Raw genomic sequence first — 26,733 nt, 5'->3', positions numbered from 1 at the left:
GTTGTTGCTTTAATTAAAATTAGTGGCTGTGATGCTCACTCATTAGAATACGCAGTATCACACACACACTCACTCAAACACACACATAAACACACACTTAATCACATGAAGAAAACAGTCAAACTAAGCGATGCCACACTCAAATAAGCTACCCAGCATTGCACCGAGGCTGCTTCTCACACTGCTGTACCTTCTCGCTAATGCAATCACACAAAGAGTGGTGGGCAAAGGAGAGAGGAGTGGCATTACACCACACTATAATTACAGCCTGACATTTCACAGCAAACTCCCCTTTTCAGCTATGTAAGCCCTAAATGAAATTCTGTTGAAACGGGAAATCAACTTTATGAGTAAAACCCCTTCGTCCAGATAGCATTTTTGTGCTGTTGAACCTGCTGCACCTGTATTATATATATATATATTCGTTTGTTTGGTACTTACAGTACAAGAAAAATAACTCCCAGTGCTTTTACTGTCTTAGAGCGATACGGTCGAGGAGGATGAGATCATGAGGGAATTGAGTGACCTCATAGTGCTGCCTACCATTTAGAGATGCATCTCTTACCTATATCATGTTTATTTCTATTAGAAGCAAATACCTTTGGAGAAAGGACAATACAAGTGAGTCAGAGAGTGGGCGAGAAAGGCAGAGACATTGACGGAGATAGCTAGGTAAGTTAAAATGTTATGTACATTAGAGAGTGGGAGAGACAGGAAGAGACAGGGACGGAGATAGCTAGGTAAGTTAAAGTTCGGTATATTAGAGAGTGGGAGAAACAGGAAGAGACAGGGACAGAGATAGCTAGCTAAGTTAAAGTTATGTGTATTAGAGAGTGGGAGAGACAGGAAGAGACAGGGACGGAGATAGCTAGCTAAGTTCAAGCTCTGTATATTATTATTTATTTTTTTAGTTCACCTTTATTTAACCAGGTAGACAAGTTGATAACAAGTTCTCATTTACAATTGCAACCTGGCCACAGAGTTACACATGGAGTAAACAAACATACAGTCAATAATACAGTAGAAAAATAAGTCTATATACAATGTGAGCAAGTGAGGTGAGATAAGGGCGGTAAAGGCAAAAAAAAGGCCATGGTGGCAAAGTAAATACAATGTAGCAAGTAAAACACTGGAATGGTTGATTTGCAGTAGAAGAATGTGCAAAGTAGAGATAGAAATAATGGGGTGCAAAGGAGCAAAATAAATAAATAAATACAGTAGGGAAATAGGTAGTTGTTTGGGCTAAATTATAGATGGGCTATGTACAGGTGCAGTCATCTGTGAGCTGCTCTGACAGCTGGTGCTTAAAGATAGTGAGGGAGATAAGTGTATCCAGTTTCAGAGATTTTTGTAGTTCGTTCCAGTCATTGGCAGCAGAGAACTGGAAGGAGAGGCGGCCAAAGGAAGAATTGGTTTTGGGGGTGACCAGAGAGATATACCTTCTGGAGGGCGTGCTACTGGTGGGTGCTGCTATGGTGACCAGCGAGCTGAGATACGGGGGGACTTTACCTAGCAGGGTCTTGTAGATGACCTGGAGCCAGTGGGTTTGGCGATGAGTAGGAAGTGAGGGCCAGCCAACGAGAGCGTACAGGTCGCAGTGGTGGGTAGTATATGGGGCTTTGTTGACAAAACGGATGGCACTGTGATAGACTGCATCCAATTTATTGAGTAGGGTATTGGAGGCTATATTGTAAATGACATCACCGAAGTCGAGGATTGGTAGGATGGTCAGTTTTACAAGGGTATGTTTGGCAGCATGAGTGAAGGATGCGTTGTTGCGAAATATGAAGCCAATTCTAGATTTAACTTCGGATTGGAGATGTTTGATGTGAGTCTGGAAGGAGAGTTTACAGTCTAACCAGACACCTAGGTATTTGTAGTTGTCCACATATTCAGAGCCGTCCAGAGTAGTGATGTTGGACAGGCGGGCAGGTGCAGGCAGCGATCGGTTGAAGAGCATGCATTTAGTTTTACTTGTATTTAAGAGCAATTGGAGGCCACGAAAGGAGAGTTGTATGACATTAGAAAGGCAGGGTAGGATAGATATAGGTCTGTAGCAGTTTTGGTCAAGAGTGTCCCCCCCTTTGAATAGGGGGATGACCGCAACTGCTTCCAATCTTTGGGAATCTCAGACGACACGAAAGAGAGGTTGAACAGGCTCGTAATAGGGGTGGCAACAATTTCGGCAGATTTTAGAAAGAAAGGGTCCAGATTGTCTAGCCCGGCTGATTTGTAGGGTTCCAGATTTTGCAGCTCTTTCAGAACATCAGCTGACTGTATTTGGGAGAAGGAGAAATGTGGAAGGCTTGGGCGAGTTGCTGTGGGGGGTGCAGTGCTGTTGACCGGGGTAGGGGTAGCCAGGTCGAAATCATGGCCAGCCGAAGAAAAATGCTTTTTGAAATTCTCAATTATTGTTGATTTATCAGTGGTGACAGTGTTTCCTATCTTCAGTGCAGTGGGCAGCTGGGAGGAGGTGTTCTTATTCTCCATGGACTTTACAGTGTCCCAGAACCTTTTTGAGTTTGTGATGCAGGAAGCAAATTTCTGCTTGAAAAAGCTAGCCTTGGCTTTTCTAACTGCCTGTGTATATTGGTTTCTAGCTTCCCTGAAAATGTGCATATCACGGCGGCTGTTCGATGCTAATGCAGAACGCCATAGGTTGTTTTTGTGTTGGTTAAGGGCAGTCAGGTCTGGAGAGAACCAAGGGCTATATCTGTTCCGGGTTCTAAATTTCTTGAATGGGGCATGCTTATTTAAGATGGTGAGGAAGGCATTTTTTTAAATAACCAGGCATCCTCTACTGACGGGATGAGATCAATATCCTTCCAGGATACCCCGGCCAGGTCGATTAGAAAGGCCTGCTCGCTTAAGTGTTTCAGGGAGCGTTTGACAGTGATGAGTGGAGGTCGTTTGACCGCTGACCCATTACGAATGCAGGTAATGAGGCAGTGATCGCTGAGATCTTGGTTGAAGACAGCAGAGGTGTATTTAGAGGGCAAGTTGGTTAGGATGATATCTATGAGGGTGCCCGTGTTTATGGCTTTGGGGTGGTACCTGGTAGGTTCATTGATAATTTGTGTGAGATTGAGGGCATCAAGCTTAGATTGTAGGATGACTGGGGTGTTAAGCATGTTCCAGTTTAGGTCGCCTAGCAGCACGAGCTTTGAAAATATATGGGGGGCAATCAGTTCATATATGGTGTCCAGAGCACAGCTGGGGGCAGAGGGTGGTCAATAGCAGGCGGCAACGGTGAGAGACTTGTTTATATTTAGAGAGAGGGAGAGACGGGAAGAGACAGGGACGGAGATAGCTAGCTAAGTTAAAGTTATGTATATTAGAGAGTGGGAGAGACAGGAAGAGACAGGGACGGAGATAGCTAGGTAAGTTAAAGTTCTGTATATTAGAGAGTGGCAGAGACAGGAAAAGACCGGCGACGGAGATATCTAGGTAAGTTAAAGTTCTGTGTATTGGGATAGCGGTCACCTAGGTCATCATGACATGTCTTATTAGTCAGGTCTTTAATAGCCTGTACAACGTCAGGCTCACTCCTTCCCAATATCTCTGATTAAATTCAGACAGACACAGCCTAGCGTCAAGCCAAGACTGGCCACACAGTCCTTATTTTGCCCTGTGGTCATCACTTGGACCGAGCACCCAGGGTTCAGGCCAAGTAATCTGGAAAGTTTAAATTCACAAAGAATAGCAGAAAAATATTAAACGAATAGTAACCCTTTGACACAAATAACACCTCACCATAACTTGCTTTATACTCGTTTTTCTATTTATCTTGCCAGACAGGGTAGCCTAGTGGTTAGAGTGTTGGACTAGTACCCGGATGTTCAAACCCCCAAGCTGACAAGGTTCAAATCTGTCGTTCTGCCCCTGAACAGGCAGTTAACCCACTGTTCCTTGGCCATCATTGAAAATAAGAAATTGTTGTTAACTGACTTGCCTAGTTAAATAAAGGTTAAAAAAAAGTAATTGCACTTGCTTAATAAGAGCAAATGTTCAAGCAGTTGTTGTTTGAGTGTTTGCATCAGTCAGACTGCCGAGGACAGCCTTTTACTCATAATTACAGTATGTCTTTTCGGTCAACCCGGCATTACCATGATGAACAATAGATGACTCACTCTAGAACTTATAGCCCCATGCTGACTTAGACTAAATGAAAGCCATGTGAAGTACCTACAAGGACACCCTGTTGTCTTTTTACATGAATTCTCATCCCCTTTGTTTGAGTTAACTGAATAAGCCCCATCCTTATTCATGGGGGACACTTGTGATGATTTGAATGAGCAAAGCACACTAAGCCCTTCTATTGAATAAAAAACAACAACATATAAGAGTCTACGGACAGATTCCCTAATGAATGAATCTAAGGTCGTTGACCCCTGTGTCAGGACAGTGCAGACACAAATTTATCCTTGAGCGATGCAAGGAACTATGGACTAAAAGAGCAGTACATGAAATGTCACGACAGAATCTCTTGTTCCCACTCTGAGTGGAGAAGCACGTGTTTTATATTCCCAGTAGCAGCTACAGAGCCTGTCAAACTCTGAGAGGTTCGAGTTGTTGGCCATTTTAGCCGTACTACTTTTCCATGCAGCCGCAGAAACGCAGCAGAGAAATCAATAGCAGCGGTAATAATGCTCTGTGTTGAATGTGAAAGACTAGGGCATGGAGTACAAGAGAAAAACTTGGGAATGCAGTACAGGGGGACCCGTGTTGAGCATTGACTAACATTTCAAGGCCCAGTTGCTGTGATCTGTCCTTAGATATAATTGGTCCACTCACACAGACAGCATTGTGAAGAAGGCGCAGCAGCGCCTCTTCAACCTCAGGAGGCTGAAGAAATTCGGCTTGTCACCAAAAGCACTCACAAACTTCAGATGCACAATCGAGAGCATCCTGGCGGGCTGTATCACCGCCTGGTACGGCAACTGCTCCGCCCTCAACCGTAAGGCTCTCCAGAGGGTAGTGAGGTCTGCACAACGCATCACCGGGGGCAAACTACCTGCCCTCCAGGACACCTACACCACCCGATGTTACAGGAAGGCCATAAAGATCATCAAGGACATCAACCACCCGAGCCACTGCCTGTTCACCCCGTTATCATCCAGAAGGCGAGGTCAGTACAGGTGCATCAAAGCTGGGACCGAGAGACTGAAAAACAGCTTCTATCTCAAGGCCATCAGACTGTTAAACAGCCACCGCTAACATTGAGTGGCTGCTGCCAACACACTGACACTGACTCAACTCCAGCCACTTTAATAATGGGAATTGATGGGAAATGATGTAAATATATCACTAGCCACTTTAAACAATGCTTCCTTATATAATGTTACTTACCCTACATTATGAATCTCATATGCATACGTATATACTGTACTCTATATCATCGACTGCATCCTTATGTAATACATGTATCACTAGCCACTTTAACTATGCCACTTTGTTTACATACTCATCTCACATGTATATACTGTACTCGATACCATCTACTGTATCTTGCCTATGCTGCTCTGTACCATCACTCATTCATATATCCTTATGTACATATTCTTTATCCCCTTACACTGTGTATAAGACAGTAGTTTAGGAATTGTTAGTTAGATTGCTTGTTGGTTATTACTGCAATGTCGGAACTAGAAGCACAAGCATTTCGCTACACTCGCATTAACATCTGCTAACCATGTGTATGTGACAAATAAGATTTGATTTGATTTGATTGATTTGAACCTCCTCTAGTGTCTGTACAGCTGAGGACACAGTGCATCAACGGTGGGCAGATGCTGGTGCGTGAAGGGGGCAGAGAACATTTTATTTAGCTCTGTATGTGTGTGTGTATGTCAATGCGTGTGTGTGTGTGTGTGTGTGTGTGTGTGGAGAGAAGCCGGTTAATTTGTGTGGTGTCAGAGACCTATAATCAACACTGCAGTGCACATAAAGGGAGTGGCATGCATTAAGGAATGAGCAGGAGGGTAACAGCTTGTTTAGAGAAACACTTAAATACACACATGTGGACAACACACCTGGATAACACACCCATAAAGGAAAACTCTGCCCCACTTCCAGGGCTATCTGCCAAATTATGACTGAGGACAGAGGGTGTCAGAGCTCTGTAGACAGGGCCAAAAGCCTGGGTGAAGAGTTTTGTGACAAAGCTGACTCGGTAGCTCTGGTCACAAACGCGCGTTAACTCCCCTTATAAGCTGTTTAGGGAGTTCATGTTTCCCCACATACTTTATGTAGTAATTAATTTATCCTAAATATATATACTTTTGTCAGTATCATGGGTTTTTACTGTGCGCAAGGCTATTTATGTGTAGTGGAAATGTTTGGTCAAGTTGCATTGTGACGTATTTCAGTTTCACATTTAAATGCAGTAATTTACCACTTTGCAATCCTGTCAGTGGATGTGATGTTTCGGTGCACATGAGCACTTGCTACACTGACGAGAAAAGTGTGTTCATTTAAATATTGTAATGCGTCCTGTGTTTGAAGTTTGTGTGTCTCGAAGCTTCATGTCTTGTCTGTCATGTCCGGGCCAAATGGGTGCGTGGCTCCATAAGGAGTACGCGTTCCCTCCTGTTGGCCTGCAGAACTATTATTATGAAATGTGTATTCATTCATGGAAAGTATTCTCGCTTTGAGGATAAGCTAGGAATGTTTCAGATGTTTATTTAGATGGAATATGTAAATGTGGGTATAATGAAGATGTCTGTTACGTGATTTGATATGCCATATTTGGGTAAAGAGCTCCATGGTTAATGGTTTGGTCCATAGAGAAGGGCCATAGATATAAAGGTACCTGTTTCACCTGTGAGCAGGAGTTGTGTTCAGCTCTGGTATGTGAGCAGGAGATATGTTCAGCTCTGGTATGTGAGCAGGAGTTATGTTCAGCTCTGGTATGTGAGCAGGAGTTATGTTCAGCTCTGGTATGTGAGCAGGAGTTATGTTCAGCTCTGGTATGTGAGCAGGAGTTATGTTCAGCTCTGGTATGTGAGCTGGAGTTATGTTCAGCTCTGGTATGTGAGCTGGAGTTATGTTCAGCTCTGGTATGTGAGCAGGAGTTATGTTCAGCTCTGGTATGTGAGCTGGAGTTATGTTCAGCTCTGGTATGTGAGCTGGAGTTATGTTCAGCTCTGGTATGTGAGCAGGAGTTATGTTCAGCTCTGGTATGTCAGCAGGAGATATGTTCAGCTCTGGTATGTGAGCAGGAGTTATGTTCAGCTCTGGTATGTGAGCTGGAGTTATGTTCAGCTCTGGTATGTGAGCTGGAGTTATGTTCAGCTCTGGTATGTGAGCTGGAGTTATGTTCAGCTCTGGTATGTGAGCTGGAGTTATGTTCAGCTCTGGTATGTGAGCAGGAGTTATGTTCAGCTCTGGTATGTGAGCTGGAGTTATGTTCAGCTCTGGTATGTGAGCTGGAGTTATGTTCAGCTCTGGTATGTGAGCTGGAGTTATGTTCAGCTCTGGTATGTGAGCTGGAGTTATGTTCAGCTCTGGTATGTGAGCTGGAGTTATGTTCAGCTCTGGTATGTGAGCAGGAGTTATGTTCAGCTCTGGTATGTGAGCTGGAGTTATGTTCAGCTCTGGTATGTGAGCAGGAGTTATGTTCAGCTCTGGTATGTGAGCTGGAGTTATGTTCAGCTCTGGTATGTGAGCTGGAGTTATGTTCAGCTCTGGTATGTGAGCTGGAGTTATGTTCTAGCTCTGGTATGAGAGCAGGAGTTATGTTCAGCTCTGGTATGTCAGCAGGAGTTATGTTCAGCTCTGGTATGTGAGCTGGAGTTATGTTCAGCTCTGGTATGTCAGCAGGAGTTATGTTCAGCTCTGGTATGTGAGCTGGAGTTATGTTCAGCTCTGGTATGTGAGCTGTGTGGGGAGGCTGTCCATAGCCTGGTATACCCCAATCTGCTATAGTTGGTTTGGCAAGGTAAGCCTGATTGAGGCTTAGGTTTTCGATTCAAACCTGTATTTTGAGAGTCTGTTCATTTTGTAAATATTCATTGGATTTTGTCATTCACCTGGAACTACCTTCACTGGACAATATTTTGCACCTGATCCAGCTGTCTCCTGCTAATTACTGCCCTTAAGGTTGTACCAACATCCGGTCCTTATGAAAAGCTTAGTCATTTGTTAGACTGTTGGGTTTGTTTTACAGCAGATGATGATTGCTTACGGAATGGAATAGGAATGCCAGAATGTTCACTTCACTCACTTATCTAGCACGGGCACACACACATACACGGGCACACACACATACTAACCGGTGCCCCCACACATTGACTCTGTACCGGCACCCCCCTGTATGTATTGTTATTTTTTATTTTGTACTTTTATCGCTTATACTTATCCTTATTTTTTGAAACTGCACTGTCGGTTAGGGGCTCGTAGGTAAGCAATTCACTGTAAGTTCTACTACACCTGTTGTATTCGGCGCATGTGACTAATACAATTTGCTATGATTTGATACACACAAACATACACACAAACATACACACATACACATACAAACAAACACACGCACGCACACACACACACACACACACACACACACACACACACACACACACACACACACACACACACACACACACACACACACACACACACACACACCCAACACACACACACACACACACACACACACACACACACACACACACATGCATACACATGCATACACATACACACAGATGCAAATGGCCACACGGTAATGGACTGTACGTACATGGATTGCAGCTGCTTTCCTCTGGGGTCATGCTTTGTTTTTGTAAATGTAATGATGTTTGGCTAAACTTCCCCTCAGACACTGTCTGTTTTTCTGGGGCTGAAAACCTGTCTGGTGGCCTCCATGTTATGGAGGCCCCCAGTGCAATATCTGTGCCGTCTAAACCCACACGCAAGGAAAGGACAACATTAATGTTGCAGACTCACGCACTTACACAGTGACACACACACATACACTGGGTGTACGAAACATTAAGGACACCTTCTCATTCCATGACAGACCAGGTGAATCCAGGTGAAAGCTTTGAGGCTGTTTTGAAGGCAAAGGGGGGGGGGGGTGCAACTCAATATTAGGAAGGTGTTCTTAATGTTTTGTACACTCAGTGTATAGGCCACATATATAGCCATGTTATTTTTCTCGTTATTGTTATTCGTGATTCACTGTGTATTTATTTCTTGTGTCATTATTTATATTTTAATGTCACAATCTTTAACTTTTTTATTTATTTTATTGGATATATTTCGGCCTGCAGTTCAGCAGACACACACACACACAAAGAGAGGGAGATCACTCACGTTGCAAACACATTATGAAAACAGAGCTTTACCCCTGATAGCATTATAAGTACCTTACCAAATCAGCACTCTGGAACACAATTATTTCTATTCCGTATAATCAGAGTAAGTGAAGTATTTTCATGACAAGTGAATTACATTTAATTAAATATAGATATCACATTGAAATAAATTATGGTAATGTCTTTCCACACTGTATTCTTTTTTAGCAGCTGCAAATGACAGGGCGTTTCCGGTCACTGTGCACACTGCTATCCGTAATGAGTAGCAGGCATGTGCGATGGATACACTTCTCTGAACGTGACCTTCCACAGCACAGAGAATCAATGGCTCTGATTCACTCTCACATCCTGGTTCCTAAGAGACTACCTGGAAACATACTGTAAGGTCATATTGCAAATGCACGAGTATGGGTCCGCTCTCCATCTTTCCCCTTTGCTATAGTATCCTATTGCCCAGACAGACAGACGAGGCGGAGCTGAGAGGATCAAAGTGAAAGTGTTTCGGTCGAAGCGGTCCAAGGGAACCATTTGCATTGTCTTTGCCCGAGGCACTGTCACTGTTATAAATATTAACCAATGGGGACATTTTTCTCTCTTTGGAGACAAACAAAAAGAACAATGTAAGCCAATTAAGCTGGTTCATCACACCAAGCGCATCAGTCTGAGATTTACACCTAATTCCATTCCACTCCTCTCTGAGGAGACAATTCAATCACAAAACGCTGAGGCCAGAGAGTGCTGTGGAGTTGCTGCTAGACCGCCAGGTGTGTGTTAACAGGTTCTCTCTCTCTATCTCTCTCTCTCTCTACCTCTCTCTCTCTTTCTCTCTCTCTCTGACACACACACACACACATTCCTAGCATTCTGGGCAGATTTATGCCCTGGCACTTCGACAGAATCCACTGAAACAGTTAGGAGTTAATATCCGTTAATTAATCATAGGGGGAGGGGTGTGTGGGGGGAGGAGGGGGAGAGACTCAGAGAGAGGGGGGAGTAATCTGCTGAGTGCACATAATGTAATGAGTATAGGTCTAGCTTAATGGAGTCCATTTGAGAGAGGGGGAGGGACAGATTTGTGAAAAGAGGTCATACTTTCTCTGTAGTCTGTACAGTTGGTTTGTTTTCTGTATTTATTGACATAGGCCAGTCTGTTCCCAGTCAGACTAGCCAGGAATTGGAAACTATGCCTTAACAGGGTTGGGGTCAATTTCATTTCAATTCCAGTCAATTCAGGAAGTAGTCTGAAATTCCAATTCTCTTCAATGCTTTTCAATGAGGAAATTGGCATTTTGTTTACTTTCTGAATTGACTGGAATTAAAATGGAATTGGCCCCAACCCTGCTCATTAGACACCAAATCAAGTCAATATAGCTCAGTGGGACTATATGTTCTGTATCTGTCTGATCTCTTTAACTTTGCGCACGGCTACTTTGATTGTTATTCCAGACTTAGGGACTATTCTGCCTGTGGTAACTCAACTATCTGAATGACTGATCTTGCTCAACTGACTGGGTCCATGACTTCTACTCTTGTATAAACCTTGAATCCATGTTACCCAAAGAGGAGGCTCATTTTGTTTTTGCTCTGTCAGCCAACAGACTAGAGAACTTATAGGGCTGAATTGATGCAGTGTCCTCCCAGACAAGACAGCACCCTTGGAATTATTTATCTCTCTCTCTGTTTTCTTTCTTAGCTTCCTATTTGTTGTTGTTGTTTGTTTTGTTTGTTTCTTGTCACAGCCGCCATTGTAAGATCTGATCGTCTATCATCGCTGTCAGGCACATGTGTTTAATTCCAGACGACTGCCATCTCTCACTGTTGTTTCTGAGCACCTTTCAACCTCCACTAATTGGCCTTTGTTAAGGCAGTGAACTCAGGCAGTGAGTTGGGTAAAACGCTGGAAGTCCCTCATCTGTTTGTTTGGCACTGTGCTCTGGTTAGGGGGGGGGGAATGGTAGACTTGACACAGCACCAAATGTGACGAGTGCTTCTGGCACTGACACAAGTGACATGGTGATGGAGCGAGCATAGTAATTTTGAGTTATGTCATTGTACTTGAATGAGGAGAGAATGCTGTAACAGCAGTGAGCATCCTGTGTCTGTGGCTGATGTTGTGTCATTGTGGTTGAATGAGGAGAGAATGCTGTAACAGCAGTGAACATCCTGTGTCTGTGGCTGATGGTGTGTCATTGTGGTTGAATGAGGAGAGAATGCTGTAACAGCAGTGAGCATCCTGTGTCTGTGGCTGATGGTGTGTCATTGTGGTTGAATGAGGAGAGAATGCTGTAACAGCAGTGAGCATCCTGTGTCTGTGGCTGATGGTGTGTCATTGTGGTTGAATGAGGAGAGAATGCTGTAACAGCAGTGAGCATCCTGTGTCTGTGGCTGATGGTGTGTCATTGTGGTTGAATGAGGAGAGAATGCTGTAACAGCAGTGAGCATCCTGTGTCTGTGGCTGATGGTGTGTCATTGTGGTTGAATGAGGAGAGAATGCTGTAACAGCAGTGAGCATCCTGTGTCTGTGGCTGATGGTGTGTCATTGTGGTTGAATGAGGAGAGAATGCTGTAACAGCAGTGAGCATCCTGTGTCTGTGGCTGATGTTGTGTCATTGTGGTTGTCTAGACTCTATGGATCTCTGCTTCAGTTTACACTGATCCTCTCTTTTATGTATGACATGTTTATGTATGTGGACGGCTGCATGCCTATTTGAAAATAGAAATCAGCATGGTGTACACCGTATAGTAAGACAGATGCTACGCTCACATTGGGTAAAAAGACATCTAGCAAAAGCTATTGTGTTTCTATCCACATTTGCAAAGAAAATGTGGTGATCCATTTAATAAACACAAGAGACCGGCAAAATGGATAATGGATAAGGGTGTGGCAGTAGCAGGAACAGTGGCACCTGGTACTTTCACACAATATATGGTAAATAATAGAAGCAACTTCAATTACTAATGTCTCTGAACAGGGGAAAAAAACATCACCGGATTTGCACGGAAATAAATTACATAGTATGAAGAACCAATACTCGAAGTGCTGCTCCATACTACTTGTCAGACAGTTGTTGGGGTGGGATTGGCATTGTGTGTGGGGTGTTCGTGGGTGGCATGGTGTGTGGGGTGTTCGTGGGAGGCATTGTGTGTGGGGTGTTCGTGGGTGGCATGGTGTGTGGGGTGTTCGTGGGTGGCATGGTGTGTGAGGTGTTCGTGGGTGGCATGGTGTGTGAGGTGTTCGTGGGTGGCATGGTGTGTGGGGTGTTCGTGGGTGGCATGGTGTGTGGGGGGTTCGTGGGTGGCATGGTGTGTGAGGTGTTCGTGGGTGACATGGTGTGTGGGGTGTTCGTGGGTGGCATGGTGTGTGGGGTGTTCGTGGGGAGCATGGTGTGTGGGGTGTTCGTGGGTGGCATGGTGTGTGGGGTGTTCGTGGGAGGCATGGTGTGTGGGGTGTTTGTGGGGGACATGGTGTGTGGGGTGTTCGTGGGAGGCATGGTGTGTGGGGTGTTTGTGGGGGACATGTTGTGTGGGGTGTTCGTGGGAGGCATGGTGTGTGGGGTGTTCGTGGGTGGCATGGTGTGTGGGGTGTTCGTGGGTGGCATGGTGTGTGGGGTGTTCGTCCATATTGTTGAATTTCCCAATTCACCTCTTTATTAACAATGTTTTGATCCGGAACGGATCTTCCTCATGTCTTTCTCAATAGTCCAAATCAGATGTTGGGTACTATACTGATATGTAATGTAAATATATAATAAATATAATTGAATGTAAATCCTTTTAATTAAAAGGGCCAATTTGGGTACAATCAATTCGCTTAATTTCTCAGAGATCAAATTAAATGTCAGCAAAATAATTTTGCGGAAATGCTCATCTATTCTGTTTTTAACTACAGAAAAGATTTCAGAATAATCTGAGATAGTGTCATGGCTTGCTGAAATGACAGAACGATAAGTGACTGTGATATGTGGTTGTTTCAGCTAGCTTTCTTAAGATGAATGCACTAACTGTAAATCACTCTGGATAAGAGAGTCTGCTAAATGATTAAAATGTAAATGAATGACTCATTTAGGGAATTGATTCACATTGTTATTGTTTTCTGACAAACGACTCACTGTTTGACAAAAATATTTGTTTGAATTGTAGATATTATTATAATTATTGATGATTATTTGTTCCCAACTGCTTATTGATATCTAGAGTGCTCAAAGCTCTCAACAAAAAAATAGAAGCATTTGAGATTGACATCTCTGATGTTTTTTTCTCTCTGCCCCTCCTCTCCCTCTCCCACCTAATTTCTCCCACATTCTCTCTCTCTCCCTCTGCCATTCTCAATCCCTGCGTCATCCTCCCTCCCTCCCTCCCTCCCTCCCTCCCTCCCTCCCTCCCTCCCTCCCTCCCTCCCTCCCTCCCTCCCTCCCTCCCTCCCTCCCTCCCTCCCTCCCTCCCTCCCTCCCTCTTCTAAACAGGCCCCGCACCAGATGGGCGCCCTAACGTACTACCGGTATGAGCAGCCTATCGTGGACTACTGCCAAGCCCATCAGCCCCTGCGGCTCAACATGGGCTACGAGGGCCCCCCACAGGGCCTGGAGGATCTGGGGCCACGCGAGAGGGCCACCATACAGACTGTAGCGCTGCCCACTGTGCCCTCTGCCACCATGGGGGTGAGGGCCAGGCCCCGCTCACCTCCCTCTATCCTCAGAGTCCCGTCCGAGGGCACCGGTGGTCCCTTCCCTCCCCCAGAGCGCACCACCACGCTCACCTTTGGACGCTAACAGCTGGAGCGATAGGCTGTCAGTTGAGGCAGGGTGGGGATGCCACAGATCCACCATGACTCTTGAATAGAGGGCGATGGAGCGGAGTGGTTCTTTGGGGGCTTTTTTAGCACATTGGCATGGGAAGCCACAAGGGGGCGGAGGTGAGGATAAGAAAACACAAAAATATCCATTTACATGGCTAGATGCCTTTGGCATCTGGCACCCGGAATGTGACCATTATGAAGGCTGATGCATCCTGGGAGTTCTGCTATCATCTCTCTTTATTTTTCCAAACACTTCAAAGTGGCCCTCCTGCTCCCCTCCTCCTGGCTCTTGGGAAACTTGAAACGTGATGCAACATGCATGACACGTTAACATTAACATCGCTTTGGTTACAGCTCTGGCCCATACAGCGACAACATTGTAGGGTGCCTGCACCAGGGAATGGATAATGACAGTTCTTTCACGCTGTGTTTGGAGTGAAAAAGGAATGTGCAATAAACAAGGTTTCTGGAGGAAAATGAAATGAGGGAGATATAAAGAAAGAGAAACATCATGCTACAAAATCATGTTTACCAGAGCTCAAAGGCTTGCTGTTACTCCCATTAAAATTGCCAGTCAGCGGCCATAATGCTATCTAATGGGAATCATTATTTCATTAAAATGAGCTAATTTTTCTGAACAGGAGAATGACGTGGCGAGGGAGAAGAAGTGGAGCATTGTATGATTTCCATGGAGGTCACAGTCTCATGCTAAGTTCTATTCATGTGCTCATGTCATACCAAAGATGTGTTATTTTAGATGTACATACTAGCATTTGTTTTCTTTATACTTTTTGTTTCTGAAAACATCCAAACTGGTACACATTAAAAACACGCTTTGGATGGTTGACTTTTTATACATGTACGTCTGCCACCTGTATACAGACGTGTACAACCAAACCACATGATATCGTCTACGCAGGCTGCCGAGGCCTGTGTCTGTAAATGGTTGCGGAGCCTACTCAGTTTGCCAAGTTGTCATTACAAAAAGATCATTTGATGTAGTCCGATCTATAGGTAAAATATAGCAAGCATGTGTAATGGCTTGTCGAGATTTGGCAGCTGGCTGGAATTGGCCCACCATGTATTATACTCTCTATGATCCGGGGAATTCATGGGTTGATATCTATCTCATTAAATCCTTTAAATGGAATAGCTGGAAGTGAAGTATTAGGGCAGAATGAAGCTCTTTAAAATGCCAATGCTTTGCGATGCTCAGTTTGATCAAATTGGGCAAAGCAGTTAACAAGGATGTCTGCAGGTCCTTCGAGGGACGTCAACTGAAGGTTGAATCACTTACCACCTGTAAAGGCCTAGCAAGCCATTTTACATATTTGATTTCTCAAAGCAATGCTTAATTTTCTTGTAACTGTTTGTGAGGTGACCGGTAGGTTGGTATTTTGGTGGGTTGGTGATGTACTGCTCTTGTGCTGCGCACTACTCCCTCAGAGACAGTGCAGACACAGAGCCCAGTGCCTCGTGGGGGCTTGTTGGACTGGCTGACACGTTGATGTTCCTTCGACCTCCAGATGAACTCACTGACTGTGGTGAACTGCCACTGGGGGATGGATATTGCCTGTTAACAACACAGCCATTTGCCAGCCAGTGTGCCTGACAGTGTTCGGACTCTAACCAGATGAATGTGGACACTCTCTCTGTCACCCATGGCCACTATTGGACATCCTTAACCATTGATTGATGGACTTGATGATGGACTTGAACATTTGTTGTGGTTGCTTTCAACCGGCATCCCCCACCCTTCAATACTCCCCATGTCCAAATAACAACATGCTATGGTCATTTTTGTATCTGTCTGGATAATTGTCTGTGGTCATCACTTGCCTGCCACAGGAGAAGGTAAGGGCCGGGATATGGATTGGAAAGGGGGGGTATGCTTTTGTGATGTTTCTTGACCTGGGAGCAACAGTGATACTTTTTGAGATGATCAAAGATGTCAAGAAATTCTATAAAATACTCAATCAAAAGGACAAAATCCACCTGGACTTATGTGTCTTGTAAATATAGAAAAAAGTTACATATTTCACTTCTTCTGAAACACAAACTGCTTGTGGCCAGAAGAGGAGCCTTATCCACGAACCAGTGTGAGGAAGGGAGTCTGTCCTGAAGATGGCTTTGGGAGGGAGGTGATGATTCCCACCATTTGCTCTGCTCTCCTTGTTTTAATGATGAATATGTTTCTAACTGCTCCCACATCCCTCCATCACATCCCTCCATCCCATTCCTCCATCACGTCCCTCCATCACGTCCCTCCATCACGTCCCTCCATCACGTCCCTCCACCACGTCCCTCCATCATGTCCCTCCACCACGTCCCTCCACCAAGTCACCATTCTTGCAGAGATAGTCTATCACTGAGGTTATTACTCATTTCTCATGGTCACACCCCCTACCAGAACCACACATGATAGGGACATTGGAAACCCTAACATAATGATTTGAAGTGTCAATCATTTGAAGTGTCTGGCCTGTAGTAGAGTATTTTTCATAGCAAGCTTCAAATAAGTCGCGGTTACTATTATTATTACTTCATTCTCACCCCCATGTTCTTTGTACAAGTCATTCTTTCGACACAAGTTATTTTGAAAAGTTTTTGTTGTTGTGCCATGATAACTTTTTTTTTTCATTTAATAATTTACCAACCCCTAAGCAAACACAGAAATAATGCTCTTATAATGATATCATGATCTAGAAGTTTTTTCAGATATGCCCCACATATTACATAAAAACTGTCGGTTTACTCAAAATGGTTTCTGACTGCAGTACTGGTTTGAGTTGAAATTGTAATAAATGTTGAGCAAATGTCTCACTCTCAGTTCTATCAACATCTTGCCTTACTCTTTATAACTCCCCTGCCCCCTGCCATCTCCCTGGCCTGGATCTCATAACTCCCCTGCCCCCTGCCATCAACCTGGGGTGGATCTCATAACTCCCCTGCCATCTCCCTGGCCTGGATCTCGTAACTCCCCTGCCATCAACCTGGCCTGGATCTGATACCTCCCCTGCCCCCTGCCATCAACCTGACCTGGATCTGACACCTCCCCTGCCCCCTGCCATCTCCCTGGCCTGGATATCATAACTCCCCTGCCCCCTGCCTTCTCCCTGGCCTGGATCTCATAACTCCCTTGCCCCCTGCCATCAACCTGGGGTGGATCTCATAACTCCCCTGCCATCTCCCTGGCCTGGATCTCGTAACTCCCCTGCCCCCTACCATCTCCCTGGCCTGAATCTGATACCACCCCTACCCCCTGCCATCTCCCTGGCCTGGATCTCATAACTCCCCTGCCATCTCCCTGGCCTGGATCTCATAACTCCCCTGCCATCTCCCTGGCCTGGATCTCTTAACTCCCCTGCCATCTCCCTGGCCTGGATCTCTTAACTCCCCTGCCATCTCCCTGGCCTGGATCTCTTAACTCCCCTGCCATCTCCCTGGCCTGGATCTCTTAACTCCCCTGCCATCTCCCTGGCCTGGATCTCTTAACTCCCCTGCCCCCTGCCATCTCCCTGGCCTCGATCTGATACCTCCCCTGCCCCCTGCAATCTCCCTGGCCTGGATCTGATACCTCCCCTGTCCCCTGCCATCTCCCTGGCCTGGATCTGATACCTCCCCTGCCATCTCCTTGGCCTGGATCTCTTAACTCCCCTGCCATCAACCTGGCCTGGATCTGATACCTCCCCTGCCCCTGCCATCAACCTGGCCTGGATCTGATACCTCCCCTGCCCCCTGCCATCTCCCTGGCCTGGATCTGATACCTCCCCTGCCCCCTGCCATCAACCTGACCTGGATCTGATACCTCCCCTGCCCCCTGCCATCAACCTGACCTGGATCTGATACCTCCCCTGCCATCAACCTGGCCTGGATCTGATACCTCCCCTGCCCCCTGCCATCTCCCTGGCCTGGATCTCATGTCTGTTTTTGGTGACTTTGGTGAACCTGTTTTTATAACATTCTAATTATTTCCCGCATGCTGACTATTAGGGAAACCACATCCTGATATGAGGGTGTGCACTGAACTAGAAACATAAAGTATGGAGAATCTTTCCTGTTTAACATGCCCTAGAACCACAAAGACATGTTTTCACACATACACACACACACACACACACACACACACACACACACACACACACACACACTGGTCACTTTGGTTTCTCTCAAGCAAGCTTTTCACTGAGCCCTCCATAGCCATTCCTCTCCAGAGTAGATTGCTCTAGCACAATGGGCCCTCCATTCTCCATGCAGTCTGTATGCATATTGCAGAGAGAGAGGCTTTTGTTGGATGAGCTTATACCCCAGAGAGAGGCTTTCCTCTTCTATCCTGGTAATACGTTTCTAGACCAGTCTTCATTATTTAGTTTTCTTCATCAATATTTTTCCTTGAGCAGTAATCTCTTAACAGCAGTCCAACAGCGTTCAAAGCGATTTCACCCCAATATGTAATTGAAAGGTGAAATTAACACATTGTGATCACAATTAAATTAGTGGCTAATAAGTAATCGGTTTACCATTGTCTACATCCATGATCAGCACTAACTAGTATTTTGGCCCATTTTTCTTATGCCGTACTGTATGGGGGCTTTCAGCACCGGGACTGAACTTCAGGAACATCTGTGCTAGCCCAGATTTCCTCTGCTTTGTTTATTTTGGTTCTGTTTTCCCCTCTACCCCCACCCTCTGAGTCTGGGCTCAAATCTCTGCTGGGAACAGATTTTGCTGAAGGGGGCTGAATGAAGTGTTGCAGGGAAGCCTTTCATATTTCCTTGTTTATGCTCAGAGGAATGGTTAAATGCAAATCGCTAGGGGGAATGGGGAGGGGGGGGAGAACAGAAATTAAGGAAAGGGGTAAGAACAAGGGGATTGTACTGTATTTGGTTTAAACAAAGGTTCCATGTCCCATGCACACCAGGGGATGCTATCCTAACACCTTGCTACACATTGATAGTAAACATGTAGGAGGCGGCACACAGACACCTGCCTATCTCTTAAATCCTTCCACACCTTGGCTGTGTGCAGTCTTATCACGCCTGGTGCACATGGCTGAGGATGCAGTGAGCAGTCTCATCATTGTACTCTGCAACTTCCCCACAGGGCCTAACATCTGCTGCTGATGTACCATGGCTTTTGTTGCCCAGGCTCTGACACTGCTGGTGCACACCAAGTTTGTGGTGTCTTAAACCTGGCCCATCTCACCATGGCTCCGGACTCTGCAGCACCTCAGCCTCCCTGCCATCAACACAACACATCCCCCATCGAGTTCACCTGAGGCCAACCACAGAGCTTCAATGTTGTGTTCTAAGTGATCAATAGATTTGAAAAATGTATTCCCAGCCAGATGTGGTTTTGGGTCGTCTTTTCTAGTCCCTCCCATCCATCTCTGAGACCAACACTGGGGTGTTATGCAGTTACAGTAGAGGGCCTCTATAGGGCCCAGAGCATGTGGAGACCTGAGGCACACAGGACAGTAGGAGGAGCTCTTACATCCCTGTAATTCCCCTGAATCAATGTCCCATTACGGATGTTCAGGCCAGTCTTTTACCTCCCCATTGATTTCTATTGTTCCATGCTGTTACATATTAGTTGTAAGTCTTTAACCTTAATCCCTATTGTCTTGACCCTGGTTTGTAACCATCGCTTATGCCAAAGGGCCGAGTAAAATCTAAGAATAACCATTAAGCTCTGTCAGAGAAACAGGCAATATTTTGGTCTGACAAAGCATGTTTGCACCCCTAATTGGATTTCTGTTAACAGAAAACAAGGAACACTACTTTCATATAGACTCCATTTTACTGCCACGGTCAATGTAGAGATGTGAACGTATAGTAAAACTGACAGAAAACAATATTATCATATTATTTTTCTCCTTGCCTGCTCCAAGCTTCTCCACACTCTCCCATCCCACCAATATCATCTTATTATTTCCCTGATATTTCCATGGGAATTCCTGCTTTTCCCTCTCATCCATCTCCTAAGGAGGGCATTGATTTCTGTGGGATGTAAATATACGCTGCATTGTTTTCTTCTGTAGTTGGTTTGTTGTTGTTTGGGTTTTTATATTTTATTTTTATGTACTCAGACCTAAAGCGGTTTTGTGGAGACCTGGTCCAAACGCAAAATATGGCTCTTTCGTTGAGTATATTATTGTCAGAAAATGTTTTGTAAAAATTTTGATGACGAAATCTAAAATAAATACATTTAAAGATTAAAACGTTCACCGCGTTGTTCCTCTGTTCTAGTTGTTGAAACCTTACCCTAAACCACCAATTATGGTCTCTGAATATTATTGTGTTGTACAGTCGCTCAACAGGTATTGTTTATGTATTTCAACTCTGAAGCAGCAGAAAAACTCCTAATTTCAGAGAAGCAATTAGGAAATATCAACTACAAATATTAAAACTGATTATGTGAGAAGAAAATAAGCACATTTTCATAAATACTAAGCTTAGTCTCTGTTAGAGGAATTTAATTTCTATATGTTCATTAACCAATTCAATTATAACAAAGCAAAACACTTTGTCTGTTTCTAAGAATTTGTAAGGTTCTTATTTGCATGAAATAGACAAAGACCAGTCTCACAATTAATCAATAACGTTTATTCCCGAGAGCTCGGATCATAATCACATGTACATTAGTTTATATATCACACATAGCGTCATAGCGTCCTGAATGTCCCTCCTCCTCTCCGACAAGGACAAAGCTGCTTCAAAAGTCCATTCCAACACACACACATATGCTACCACAAGTTGCATAATCTACTGCAAGCTTAACGGTTCCTCCCCACCTTGGGTGTGGAGACTTTCTTCCTGTTATCGGTTTCAAAGTGGTCACAAGTTGTCTGTCACAATTTGTCTGTTAACACTTCCTCTTTGCCTATGTAGAAACATTATTTGTTAGACAGGGTAGAATTATGTTAGTTACAATCCTGCATCAAATGTATACATTATTTAGTCATTATTCATAAAATCATATAACAGTCTCTCATTTCTGTAATCCCTTCGGGCAATATAGTACTGTCAGTTCATATACGTACACACGTCAACATATCAGCATGTTGGAAGAATACGACAGCACTGTTTACAGTCCTGCTTGCAGTTGCTTTCATGGCAAGAGGCATGACATCTTTTGCCTCTCAATCCAATTATTATATACCCTCAGAGGATATGTTAAGTATGGAGCAATTACATCATTCATAGAAGTGGCGATTTATTTTTTGCCACGCAAAAGCAGTTCAAACATTATCGTCAGAATGAAGACATAACCATGTAAACAGGTGTTCGTCATACATTGGCAACACTTTAAAACAACTCATGGTTCCTTATAACAGCCTACAACAGACTCTACAAGGTTCGAAAGCATTCCACAGGGATGCTGGCCCATGTTGACTCCAATGCTTCCCACAGTTGTGTCAAGTTCGCTGGATATCCTTAGGGCAGTGGACCATTATAGATACACACAGGAAACCGTGGAGCATTAAAAAAACACAAACCGGTGCTCTTGACAAAACAATGGTGCTCATGGCACCAACAGTACTACCATACCCCATTCAAAGGCACATAAATATTTTGTCTTGCCCATTCACCTTCTGAACGGCACACATACACAATCCATGTCTCAATTGTCTCAAGGCTTAAAAATCCTTCTTTAACCTGTCTCCTCCCCTTCATCTACACTGATTGAAGTGGATTTAATAGGTGACATCAATAAGGGATCATAGCACTCACCTGGATTCACCTGGTCAGTCTGTCATGGAAAGAGCAGGTGTTCTTAATGTTTAGATACTCAGTGTATGTAGGTCTACTTACAGTACAAATCTTTTCAAGTCACCATAGATATTAATCAAGTGATGCACCAGTCTGTTTGGCCTTCAAACATCCACACAAACTAATCTAAATGCTTTTGATACAAACTGATTTATTTCCAGTTATGTTTTGAGATGCATGCCTGATCATAATGAAACCATGCTCTGGAAATGGCCTCCAAAAGAAAGAAGTCAGTTAATTCCTAGCACTGCACATACTTTGTAAACCCCAAAACATAAAAGGGTATTGTGCAGCTGTCCGCCAGGTCAGCCTCTCTTACCTGACTGCACACAGCTCCCTAGTTTTAATCTGGAGCAAATGGCACACAGCTTGGGGCTGATTGGTCAGATGCCTCCTCTGTATTCCGACAGTGATTTTCTCCTGACCTTTACTGCCGTGTGATGCTGCCCATGGTTTCACTGAGAGGCAAACAACAAGAGGAGGAGAAAGAGAAAAGTGCTGGGGCGGGGAGTTGAGTGGATGGGGATGCTCTCTTGAATACATTGTGATTTATTATGTTGTCCAAGTATTACAAAGCTGGCAATGCAGTCAATTATTCTATTGCAGCATGGTAACATCCGGTCAAGTAATGGATTTTATCTTACATGTCATTGTTCTCAGAGGACCTGATGAGGGCCACCATCTCATTACAGCTCATCTCCCTGTTCCTTTTGGCAGATTCCTCCACCGTCCCATGTCCTCTCACTGACCCTATGTTCACACACGCACAAACTAATACATAGGAGTTTGGCCACCAGCGCCGTTTACGTCCAGGTCAACATTTAATATTACTGAGTGTTCAGTGTTTTTTTTATTGTCTCGCTTTTTCCTCCCTCGCTTCTCTCCGGATGTTTACCATATGCAAATGTTTTTTCGTAATTGCCTTAGAGGATTCTCAGTGGTGAATAATACAGGATTACGGTATGCTTACCAGTATGAAATATTACTGCAGTACATAATGGATTACAGACTCAGGAGGTAAGAGAAAACATCCATGATGGTGTTAAGGGAGAATATGGTGAGATGGCAGAAAAATATCTCATGTAAACCAATAATATGTCATGGACTGTGTAGAACTGAATAATATAAATAGATTTAATACTAACAACCACAAAGTCAATAGCAATTATTTTTGTTGACAACAAGTCACTCACCAAGGAATTCACATTTTACATACAGCAAAACATGGCATATTATAACGCCTAGATTCGATCAGATCTGCCATTACCCGTGATAACCAACAACTGCGTGGCATATAATTGTTTCTGTTAAGCTTTGTTTAGAGATGTAACTGTGTTGGAGCGGCTCCCTACATTATACCTATTGGGGTCATTGCCATTGGATGCACAGAGTTGCATTAGTAGAAATCGAACACTGGAATGTGAGATGCAATCTACACCTTGATTAGGCTGATAGAAATCCTTATTATTTTGTTTAATTATATTACATTTGAGAGTCATTATTTATATATAGCCAACACATTCTCATTCTAAACTTCTAATGTTGGTGAGACGGGTGTGGCTTCGTGACAATGACCACAAGAGCAGCCGCTCACCGGGTTGACAGCTCCAGCTCAGTTACACCTCCAACATAGCCTAAACTAAAACTATTTTATGCTATGCAGTTGCTGGTTATCATGGGTTAAGGCAGATCTGATTCAATCTAGCCCCTAATGAAATCAAAACACATGAGTGGCAGTGGGCATTAAATGAACAGAAAGCAGGCAGAAGGAAACCCTGTTTGGTAACGTTAGTCTTTCAAGTGTATTTACATTTTTTCCCCCCAATTTATATCAACATGTCCAAACGCCATGTCAGCATGTGACTGACTCTATTTTGTTTCTAATCTTACCTTGCTATTTTATGTGTTTTTTTTATGTAAAAAAGCATTTAGTTGGGGTAATGACAGGCACCCTGCCACCAGCAACAGAGCACTGCAGAAAGCTTAGACAAGCCACTAATTTATCAGCATAATAGGGCAAATTTATCAAGGCACATTGGTCTCTGCAGGGCATGGATTTGAGCTGGCAGGGGTCTAATGGCTGAAGGGGGGGGAATATTTATCTAGGCGGCGAGAGATGACCACAGAAGAGGAAGGATACATAACCTTCAACCTCCAGCTACTGCAGAGCTGGGAGAGAGAAAGATTATGGGAGATACAGGGAAGCAGACTTTTGTACCCGGGTATTATTTGGCTTTGGTCCCTGGGAGGAGAGCAGATGGCACAGTTAGAAGATTCATTTATATATGTTTGATCTTTGCCTTTGAGGAAAAGGATTGAAACCCTATGGATAAATTGTAGTGTATATAGGGCCATGGGTTTGCTGTAAATCATTATGGTAAGTAGCTATCAGTGGTGGAAAAGGAACCCAATTGTCATACTTGAGTAAAAGTAAAGATACCTTAACAGAAAATTACTCAATTAATTGTGAAAGTCACCCTGTAAAATCCTACTTGAGTAGAAGTCTAAAAGTATTTGGTTGTAAATATAGTATAAATCATTTCAAATTCCGTAGCTAGAGACATCATTTATAAACTAAGCATATGTTTAGTGAGTCCTCCAGATCAGAGACAGTAGGGACGACCATAGATGTTCTATTGTGTGAATGTGTGAATTAGACCATTTTCCTGTCCTGCTAATCATTCAAAATGAGTACTTTTGGGTGTCAGGGGAAATGTATGGAGTAAAATGTACATCCTTTTCTTTAGGTCACCCAGTGAACTAAAAGTAAAAATTGTAAGAAATATAAATAGTAAAGTAAAGAAAAAAGTACTTAAGTAGTACCTTCAAGTATTTTTACTTAAGTACTTTACACCACTGGTAGCTATAGAATTATTCCAAATGTAATAAGTCATTGAGGGCTGCATTTTAACAAACCTAACGCAATGGTAAATCTTAGCACTGGCGGTAGCATTATATTTCTAGACCAGTGGAGGCTGCTGAGTGGATGACAGTTCATAATACTGACAGAAATGGAGTGAATGGAATGGTATCAAACACATGAAAATCATGTTTTGATCGCATTCCATTTACTCCATTCCAGCCATTATTATGAGCCATTCTCCCCTTAGCTGCCTCCACTGGTCTAAGGGTGTGTTAGAAATATTTGAACTATATTAACAGCAGGAATTATGGCTGCAGTAACTGGCGCTGGTGCAGAGGGCTGTGTTTTTGATGAATAAACGAGTTATAGGTGTGTTGAACCCTGGTTACTTCAAGTTGTGTATTTACAGTCTTTTATGTATTGTGTTGTTATCAATTCCATTTTGAATGTTAGTCATTTATAGTCTCATTTGTGAAATAGTCTACAGAAACAAATTAACAAAATGTAGGCCAATCCCATATTTGCAGTCCACATTAATGTACATGCCTTTAATATGGACATATGTTGTTAAACATAGCATTCACACTGATATAGGCCTACTGTAAAATGAATTATGTCTGAGCTATGACAAAAGTTGTCAAAAAGCAAGATTATACTCACTGTTGACAATACCTAAAAAGACAGTGATTAATCCTATTAGAATAAAACAAAACAACAATTTCCAGTTAAATACAGTAAACGCTAAATACAGTTACAGATACCAGATACAGATACCAGATACCATAATTGCTCCCTGTGGGCATATAATATTAGGCCTAAAACAACATAGACTATGGAGGGTTTACGCATATCCAAACTTTTCCTATGAGCTGGAAATAGATCCAATATTAAGAGAATGTCCACTCACCGTTATAATGCTCCCAAATATAATGTTTCTAAACCTAATGGAACCATTTTACAGAGGCTACATCACCGGTACTTTTAATGTAATCTCAACTGCAATCTAGGACTGGGTTTTGCTATTGGATGAAACACACCGATAACACATTCAGGAAAACTCCACCCCAAATCTATATTTTGGTATTTACAATCTTATGATGCTATTGCATCATATGACAATGTGTTTGCTAACTGAAACTGGTAATATTGGCACACGTATTTTAAGGACACACCTCAAATATTTCCACGTCTCCCACATCAGCGCAAGCAAGCTGATGTTAGAAGGTAAATTACCAATCCTGGCGCAAAGGTTGGAAAAAAGAAGAGAGCTGGTTTTTACAAGTCGAAACTGTCAACGAGTTTGCATTTGACACTTAACACCAGACGAAAATAGAGCCCTGAGTTACAGAGAAGCATATTTTCAACCAACCTGTAGATATACTTGTTATTTATTTATTTATTTCACCTTTATTTAACCAGTTAGGCAAGTTGAGAACAAGTTCTCATTTACAATTGCGACCTGGCCAGGATAAAGCAAAGCAGTTCGACACATACAATGACACAGAGTTACACATGGAGTAAAACAAACATACAGTCAATAATACAGTATAAACAAGTCTATATACGAAGTGAGCAAATGATGTGAGATAAGGGAGGTAAAGGCAAAAAAAGGCCATGGTGGCACAGTAAATACAATATAGCAAGTAAAACACTGGAATGGTAGATTTGCAATGGAAGAATGTGCAAAGTAGAAATAAAAATAATGGGGTGCAAAGGAGCAAAATGAATAAAAAAATTAAATACAGTAGGGAAAGAGGTAGTTCTTTGGGCTAAAATATAGGTGGGCTATGTACAGGTGCAGTAATCTGTGAGCTGCTCTGACAGTTGGTGCTTAAAGCTAGTGAGGGAGATAAGTGTTTCCAGTTTCAGTGCTTTTTGTAGTTCATTCCAGTCATTGGCAGCAGAGAACTGGAAGGAGAGGCGGCCAAAGAAAGAATTGGTTTTGGGGGTGACTAGAGAGATATACCTGCTGAAGCGTGTGCTACAGGT

The 26,733-nt window shown here is 43.5% G+C and overlaps 1 protein-coding gene and 1 long non-coding RNA gene across 3 annotated transcripts in view; one reads left to right on the top strand and one right to left on the bottom strand.

The window, feature by feature from the left end:
* Positions 1-20,329, top strand: part of LOC135517910 (leucine-rich repeat transmembrane neuronal protein 4-like) — a 132,545-nt gene extending 112,216 nt beyond the window's left edge. The window contains exon 3 of the mRNA XM_064942613.1: positions 13,778-20,329. Within this exon, the coding sequence (XP_064798685.1) occupies positions 13,778-14,083 (306 nt within the window). The 3' untranslated portion in view covers positions 14,084-20,329. The remainder of the gene's footprint in view (positions 1-13,777) is intronic.
* Positions 20,330-20,693: 364 nt separating this feature from the next.
* Positions 20,694-25,771, bottom strand: LOC135517909 (uncharacterized). 2 transcript variants are annotated; one of them, XR_010452088.1, is made up of 2 exons: positions 25,652-25,771; positions 20,694-25,437 (listed from the first exon to the last, which is right to left on the bottom strand). It is a non-coding gene; the product is annotated as an uncharacterized LOC135517909 (long non-coding RNA). The 2 variants fall into 2 exon arrangements; XR_010452089.1 differs by having other exon boundaries at positions 20,694-25,416.
* Positions 25,772-26,733: the final 962 nt, after the last annotated feature.

This window comes from Oncorhynchus masou, chromosome 28 (assembly GCF_036934945.1).
Source record: "Oncorhynchus masou masou isolate Uvic2021 chromosome 28, UVic_Omas_1.1, whole genome shotgun sequence".
NCBI lineage: Eukaryota > Metazoa > Chordata > Actinopteri > Salmoniformes > Salmonidae > Oncorhynchus > Oncorhynchus masou.
This window is presented reverse-complemented; position numbering and strand designations above follow the sequence as displayed.